The sequence below is a fragment of the Pseudorasbora parva genome, chromosome 19, assembly GCF_024679245.1.
Source record: "Pseudorasbora parva isolate DD20220531a chromosome 19, ASM2467924v1, whole genome shotgun sequence".
NCBI classification, from domain to species: domain Eukaryota; kingdom Metazoa; phylum Chordata; class Actinopteri; order Cypriniformes; family Gobionidae; genus Pseudorasbora; species Pseudorasbora parva.
In genome coordinates this window covers 44,245,763-44,254,021 of record NC_090190.1, presented here as the reverse complement: position 1 = coordinate 44,254,021, position 8,259 = coordinate 44,245,763, and the positions used below count along the sequence as shown (strand labels likewise).

General features: G+C 44.9%; 1 protein-coding gene across 3 annotated transcripts in view; it reads left to right on the top strand.

The window, feature by feature from the left end:
* The window catches only part of LOC137047762 (collagen alpha-1(XIV) chain-like), a 97,443-nt gene extending 89,447 nt beyond the window's left edge, over positions 1-7,996 (top strand). For 2 of the 3 annotated variants that reach the window (XM_067425620.1, XM_067425619.1), the window contains exons 39-48: positions 772-825; positions 907-960; positions 1,119-1,172; positions 1,466-1,537; positions 1,618-1,653; positions 4,891-4,957; positions 5,305-5,493; positions 5,596-5,673; positions 5,800-5,955; positions 7,110-7,996. In XM_067425620.1, coding sequence (XP_067281721.1) covers positions 772-825; positions 907-960; positions 1,119-1,172; positions 1,466-1,537; positions 1,618-1,653; positions 4,891-4,957; positions 5,305-5,493; positions 5,596-5,673; positions 5,800-5,955; positions 7,110-7,378 — 1,029 coding nt within the window. In that variant the 3' untranslated portion in view covers positions 7,379-7,996. The remainder of the gene's footprint in view (positions 1-771; positions 826-906; positions 961-1,118; positions 1,173-1,465; positions 1,538-1,617; positions 1,654-4,890; positions 4,958-5,304; positions 5,494-5,595; positions 5,674-5,799; positions 5,956-7,109) is intronic. The other variant, XM_067425621.1, reaches the window with a different exon arrangement.
* Positions 7,997-8,259: the final 263 nt, after the last annotated feature.

Genomic DNA, 8,259 nt, shown 5'->3' with positions numbered 1-8,259 from the left:
AAACCGCACTCTGTGATTGGAGAATCTGCAGGGGCGGAGCTTAAACTGCACTCTGTGATTGGAGAATCTGCAGGGGCGGTGCTTAAACCGCACTCTGTGATAGGAGAATCTGCAGGGGCGGAGCTTAAACCGCACTCTGTGATTGGAGAATCTGCAGGTGCGGAGCTTAAACCGCACTCTGTGATAGGAGAATCCGCAGGGGCGGAGCTTAAACTGCACTCTGTGATTGGAGAAACCGCAGGGGCGGAGCTTAAACCGCACTCTGTGATTGGAGAAACCGCAGGGGCGGAGCTTAAACTGCACTCTGTGATTGGAAAGTCCGCAGGGGCGGAGCTTAAACTGCACTCTGTGATTGGAAAGTCCGCAGGGGCGGAGCTTAAACCGCACTCTGTGATTGGAGAAACCGCAGTGGCGGAGCTTAAACCGCACTGTGATTGGAGAAACCGCAGGGGCGGAGCTTAAACCGCACTCTGTGATTGGAGAAACCCCAGGGGCGGAGCTTAAACCGCACTCTGTGATTGGAGAAACCCCAGGGGCGGAGCTTAAACCGCACTCTGTGATTGGAGAAACCCCAGGGGCGGAGCTTAAACCGCACTCTGTGATTGGAGAAACCCCAGGGGCGGAGCTTAAACCGCACTCTGTGATTGGAGAAACCCCAGGGGCGGAGCTTAAACCGCACTCGCATCACTGACGCTTCAACATCCAAACATCTTTATAAAAACACACATTTAGAAAATAGACATTTAATGCCAAAATGTGTGTTGTGTTCAGGGCGCCCCGGGGGAGACGGGGCAGAAGGGAGACGCGGGGCCTCCAGGGCTGCAGGTAAAAGACAGTAAAAATACACTGAAGTGTGTGTGTGTGTGTGTGTGTGTGTGTCTGACCTCCTCTTGTGTCTTCCTGTAGGGCGTTCCTGGCTCTCCCGGCTCTCCGGGACGGGAAGGGCCTGCAGGAGCTCGGGTAAATGTCCGTCAGCCACGTCACATTACAGCTGTGTGTGTGTGTGTGTGTGTGTGTGTGTGTGTGTGTGTGTGTGTGTGTGTGTGTGTGTGTGTGTGTGTGTGTGTGTGTGTGTTTGTGTGTGTGTGTGTGTGATCATGTGTGTTTCATCTCCACAGGGTTTGCCGGGTCCAGACGGTCCTCAGGGACGAGTGGGAGCGCCGGGAAATATAGTGAGTCCACACACTCATTTTCCAGCACTTAAAAACTCTATATATTATCCAATTTTATGTTATTTTAAAGTTATTATTAATGCGATTATATGTAAAACTAATATAATGTGTTGTAACACTAATTGAATACTCTGTGTTTATTTTACACGTACAATAGTAATATTACAATATATTTGTTTTGTTCAGTATTTTCTTCAATAATCACAATAATCAACATATTATCTTACAGTCATATTGAATTGGTCACAAACCGTATGAATGTGGTGTGTGTGTGTGTGTGTGTGTTATAACAGGGAGGTCCAGGAGCCCCTGGGGCCCCTGGAGAAAACGGCCCCGCAGGACCTAGAGGAGAACAGGGACCGCCGGTACGTCCATCCGCACACACACACACACACACACACACACACGTGATCGGAGCGATGCTAAAGCCTCTCTCTGTGTTTAGGGCCCCGCGGGATCTAAGGGAGAGAAGGGTGAGCGGGTAAGTGTTCTCTCCTACTCCTACTCCCTAACCTATCCCTGTCCCTAACCCTAACCTATCCCTTTCCCTAACCCTAACCTATCCCTGTCCCTAACCTATCCCTGTCCCTAACCTATCCCTAATCCTAACCTATCCCTAACTAACCCTAACCTAACCCTAACCAAACCTATCCCTATCCCTAATCTATCCCTATCCCTAACCTAACCTATCTCTATCCCTAACCTATCCCTATCCCTAATCTATCCCTATCCCTAATCTATCCCTATCCCTAACCTAACCTATCTCTATCCTAACATATCCCTATCCATAATCTATCCTTATCCCTAACCTAAACTATCTCTATCCCTAACATATCCCTATCCCTAATCTATCCTATCTCTATCCCTAACATATCCCTATCCCTAACCTAACCTATCTATATCCCTAATCTATCCCTATCCCTAATCTAACCTATCTCTATCCCTAACATATCCCTATCCCTAACCTAACCTATCTATATCCCTAATCTATCCCTATCCCTAATCTAACCTATCTCTATCCCTAACATATCCCTATCCCTAACCTAACCTATCTCTATCCCTAACATATCCCTATCCCTAATCTATCCTATCTCTATCCCTAACATATCCCTATCCCTAACCTAACCTATCTCTATCCCTAACATATCCCTATCCCTAATCTAACCTATCTCTATCCCTAACATATCCCTATCCCTAATCTATCCTATCTCTATCCCTAACATATCCCTATCCCTAACCTAACCTATCTATATCCCTAATCTATCCCTATCCCTAATCTAACCTATCTCTATCCCTAACATATCCCTATCCATAATCTATCCTTATCCCTAACCTAAACTATCTCTATCCCTAACATATCCCTATCCCTAATCTATCCTATCTCTATCCCTAACATATCCCTATCCCTAACCTAACCTATCTATATCCCTAATCTATCCCTATCCCTAATCTAACCTATCTCTATCCCTAACATATCCCTATCCCTAACCTAACCTATCTATATCCCTAATCTATCCCTATCCCTAATCTATCCTTATCCCTAATCTAACCTATCTCTATCCCTAACATATATCTATCCCTAATCTATCCCTATCCATAATCTAACCTATCTCTATCCCTAACATATCCTTATCCCTAATCTAGCCTATCTCTATCCCTGACATATCCCTATCCCTAATCTATCCTTATCCCTAATCTAACCTATCTCTATCCCTAACATATCCCTATCCCTAATCTATCCTTATCCCTAATCTAACCTATCTCTATCCCTAACATATCCCTATCCCTAATCTATCCCTATCCATAATCTATCCTTATCCCTAATCTAACCTATCTCTATCCCTAACATATCCCTATCCCTAATCTATCCTTATCCCTAATCTAACCTATCTCTATCCCTAACATATATCGATCCCTAATCTATCCCTATCCCTAATCTAACCTATCTCTATCCCTAACATATCCCTATCCCTAATCTATCCTTATCCCTAATCTAACCTATCTCTATCCCTAACATATCCCTATCCCTAATCTATCCCTATCCATAATCTATCCTTATCCCTAATCTAACCTATCTCTATCCCTAATCTATCCCTATCCATAATCTATCCTTATCCCTAATCTAACCTATCTCTATCCCTAACATATCCCTATCCCTAATCTAACCTATCTCTTTCCCTAACATATCCCTATCCCTAATCTATCCTTATCCCTAATCTAACCTATCTCTATCTCTAACATATATCGATCCCTAATCTATCCCTATCCATAATCTAACCTATCTCTATCCCTAACATATATCTATCCCTAATCTATCCCTATCCCTAATCTAACCTATCTCTATCCCTAACATATATCGATCCCTAATCTATCCCTATCCCTAATCTAACCTATCTCTATCCCTAACATATATCGATCCCTAATCTATCCCTATCCATAATCTAACCTATCTCTATCCCTAACATATATCTATCCCTAATCTATCCCTATCCATAATCTATCCTTATCCCTAACCTAACCTATCTCTATCCCTAACATATATCTATCCCTAATCTATCCCTATCCATAATCTATCCTTATCCCTAATCTAACCTATCTCTATCCCTAACATATCCGTATCCCTAATCTATCCCTATCCCTAATCTAACCTATCTCTATCCCTAACATATATCGATCCCTAATCTATCCCTATCCCTAATCTAACCTATCTCTATCCCTAACATATATCTATCCCTAATCTATCCTTATCCCTAATCTAACCTATCTCTATCCCTAACATATATCTATCCCTAATCTATCCCTATCCATAATCTATCCTTATCCCTAACCTAACCTATCTCTATCCCTAACATATATCTATCCCTAATCTATCCCTATCCATAATCTATCCTTATCCCTAATCTAACCTATCTCTATCCCTAACATATATCGATCCCTAATCTATCCCTATCCATAATCTAACCTATCTCTATCCCTAACATATATCTATCCCTAATCTATCCCTATCCATAATCTATCCTTATCCCTAACCTAACCTATCTCTATCCCTAACATATATCTATCCCTAATCTATCCTTATCCCTAATCTAACCTATCTCTATCCCTAACATATCCCTATCCCTAATCTATCCTTATCCCTAATCTAATCTATCCCTATCCCTAATCTATCCCTATCCCTAATCTAACCTATCTCTATCCCTAACATATATCGATCCCTAATCTATCCCTATCCCTAATCTAACCTATCTCTATCCCTAACATATATCGATCCCTAATCTATCCCTATCCATAATCTAACCTATCTCTATCCCTAACATATATCTATCCCTAATCTATCCCTATCCATAATCTATCCTTATCCCTAATCTAACCTATCTCTATCCCTAACATATCCCTATCCCTAATCTATCCTTATCCCTAATCTAACCTATCTCTATCCCTAACATATCCCTATCCCTAATCTATCCCTATCCCTAATCTATCCTTATCCCTAATCTAACCTATCTCTATCCCTAACATATCCCTATCCCTAATCTATCCTTATCCCTAACCTAAACTATCTCTATCCCTAACATATCCCTATCCCTAATCTAACCTTTCTCTATCCCTAACATATCCCTATCCCTAATCTATCCCTATCCCTAATCTATCCTTATCCCTAACCTAATCTATCCCTATCCCTAACCACAGCTTCCTCACACTCTTCTGTCACACACAGGGTGAAGTCCAGTCCACGTCTTCTGTGCAAGAGATCGCCAGACAAGTGTGTGAGCAGCTGATCCAGAGTAAGTGTGTGTGTGTGTGACTGTGTGTGTAAGTGTGTGTGTGTGTGTGGGCTGGTAATCCCTATGTTATGGGGACAAAATGTCCCCAAAAAGATAATATCCGTAATCCTTGTCCTTGTGGGGACATTTCCTCCCATGAGGAAAACGTCTTATAAATCATACAGGAGGAGTTTTTTTGAGAAAGTAAATATGCAGAATGTTTCCTGTGATTGGTAGGTTTAGGGGCAGTGTGTGTGTGTGTGTGTGTGTGTGTGTGTGTGTGTGTTTGTGAGTGTGTATGACCGCTGACATGCGCTTGGCATGCTGGGATTGTGTTGTGTGTCTGACGCCGCTCCTCTGGTTCGCAGGCCACATGGCGCGCTACAGCTCGGTTCTGAACCACATTCCCAGCCAGCCGGTGTCGATCCGCACCGTCCCCGGGCCTCCGGGAGAACCGGGCCGACAGGGCGCTACAGGACCTCAGGGAGAGCAGGGCCCGCCCGGGCGACCCGGATTCCCCGGCAGCAACGGAGAGAACGGCCAGCCTGGAGCCAGAGGTGGAAACACCACTCCAACACTAGTGTGTGTCACTCCTGCGTCACTTTATACAGTAATGATCGTGTGTGTGTGTGTGTGTGTGTGTGTGTTTTCATCATCAGGCCCTCCGGGTGAGAAGGGAGAGAGAGGTAATCAAGGTGTGGGTGTTCAGGGGCCGAGAGGAGCTGCAGGACCTCCAGGTACACACACACACACACACACACACACACACACACACACACACACACACACACACACACACACACTCACACACACACACGATATGAAACAGGAAGTTGAAGAATCTGCTTCCTGCTGTGCCACAGGTCCTCCTGGTGAAGGGAGGACAGGAAGTCCAGGTCCGTCTGGTCGCCCCGGTAACCCTGGGAGTCCCGGCAGACCCGGAACACCCGGCCCCGTGGGTCCCGCAGGCCCACCCGGATACTGCGACCAGAACGCCTGCCTCGGCTACAACGTGGGAGGTGAGTGTGTGTGTGTGTGTGTGTGTGTGTGTGTGTGTGTGTCCTGACCTTCATGTGGCTTCTGTCATGCTCTCTGGCTGTTCAGGAATATTAATGCTGCCCGCATTCATAATAAAACAGAACCATGATGTGTGTGTGTGTGTGTGAAGCATGTCATGAATTCTGAACATTTAAAATGCTAGTATTGTTTCTCGACTTCAATGTGTTGCATGTTTCATTTGGCAAGTCTGTATCTAACACACTGAAACCTCACGCATGAACAGTGACGGGTATGGGGCGGGGGGTGTGGCCTTTCAACTGATGAATATTAATGTATATATGTGGGCGGGGCCGGGGGTGTGGCCTTTCAACTAATGAATATTAATGTGTATATGTGGGTGGATCAGGGGGTGTGGCCTTTCAACTAATGAATATTAATGTGTATATGTGGGTGGATCAGGGGGTGTGGCCTTTCAACTAATGAATATTAATGTGTATATGTGGGTGGATCAGGGGGTGTGGCCTTTCAACTAATGAATATTAATGTGTATATGTGGGCGGGGCCGGGGGTGTGGCCTTTCCACTGATGACAGTCAGGAGAGAGTTCACACAGAACAATGCAATCATTCTGTCACCGTTCCCTCAGGAGGCTCAGGTTAGGTTTGCGATGTGAATTATTTGAGTGTCGTCTAGAGAACAAACTTCATTTCTGACTTCATCAATGATCTGAATGTATCCTGTGTGAACACACACACTGCTCCTGAAGGAACGGATGATGGAAGGTTTGTTTATGGATGAACTAACTCTTTATCTAAGCGGTTCTCAACTGGTTTCGGCTCATATTTTTACATTCAACATCAACACCGTACCAAAGCAGCAAATATATCCTGATTATTGAATATTTACACCGATCAGGCATAACATATTGTGTTGCTGACCCGTCTCTGATGGACTCCTCTAGACTCCTGAAGGTGTGCTGTGGTATCCGTTACGTTAATGGACATTTTCGTTAATGTTTTTAATGAGATGCGTCACATGACCTGTCCGTTCACATGACCAATCATTGGCCGCTGGTCCGTCGGTTGAGAGCCGCTGTGTCAGTAATGTGTGTCCTGTCCGTGTCTGTCCGTGTGTGTCCGTCTCCTGTTAATGTTGGTGCTGCTTGTGCGGGTCAGAGCCGGGCTTTGATGGCGACCTCACTGACACAGATGTTCCTGCAGTCCAACTTCCGCCCAGCTCGTACCAGCCGTATGGCCCGGAGGCTGAGGCCGAGGAAGAGGACCCCTACGGCAGCTACGGCTCCTACTATCAGCCCAACTATCCCCCGCCGCGGCCGGTTCAGGAGGAGGAGGAGGAGCTCCGCTCGCCCGGCATACAGCGGCAGACCCGAGACATCGCTGAGCCACGCAGACGCCAGCTGAGGCGAGCCGCACGGCCCACGTAACCATCACACAGGAGAAGCTCATGCACAAACAGGAAGTGTGTCGAGTCCGCTTTATACAGGACAGATCGCTTCACAGCCATAACGGGAGAAAATCAGAATCAATGACGAAACTTCTAGCAGAACCGCCGGGTACTTATGATCGGATGAATCTAGTGATGGAATAAACCTCAAGAATGAAAATGAAATTAAACAGCCAGCAGAAACGTTTACATGACCACACGCACATACACACGCCGGCTCATTACAGTGCCTTATTATGCTCCTTTCAAATGTTGTGTCCAACCACAGGTTCTCATGCACCTGAGCTCAAACACACGTCCATTCTCTCATAATCTCCACTGACACGTCAGCTCTTGTCTCTCAGCGTCTCTCTAAGCCCCGCCTCTCTGAGAGCCGCTCTGCTGTGATTGGTCAGAAAGCAAGCGCTCATTATCATATCTGAATCTCAGCTCCTGACACACAGTGATACGAACAGTAAAGATGGTGTGGGTGTGACCGTATCAATATCATCAAAGTTTTATTGTAAGATTACTGTAAGGCTCTACTGGGTGGCTGCCCTGCTCGCTTAATAAACAAACTCCAGCTGGTCCATGATAGATAGATAGATAGATAGATAGATAGATAGATAGATAGATAGATAGATAGATAGATAGATAGATAGATAGATAGATAGATAGATAGATAGATAGATAGATAGATAGATAGATAGATAGATAGATTATTGTAATGCTCTACTGGGTGGCTGCCCTGCTCGCTTAATAAACAAACTCCAGCTGGTCCATGATAGATAGATAGATAGATAGATAGATAGATAGATAGATAGATAGATAGATAGATAGATAGATAGATGGATAGATAGATAGATAGATAGATAGATAGAT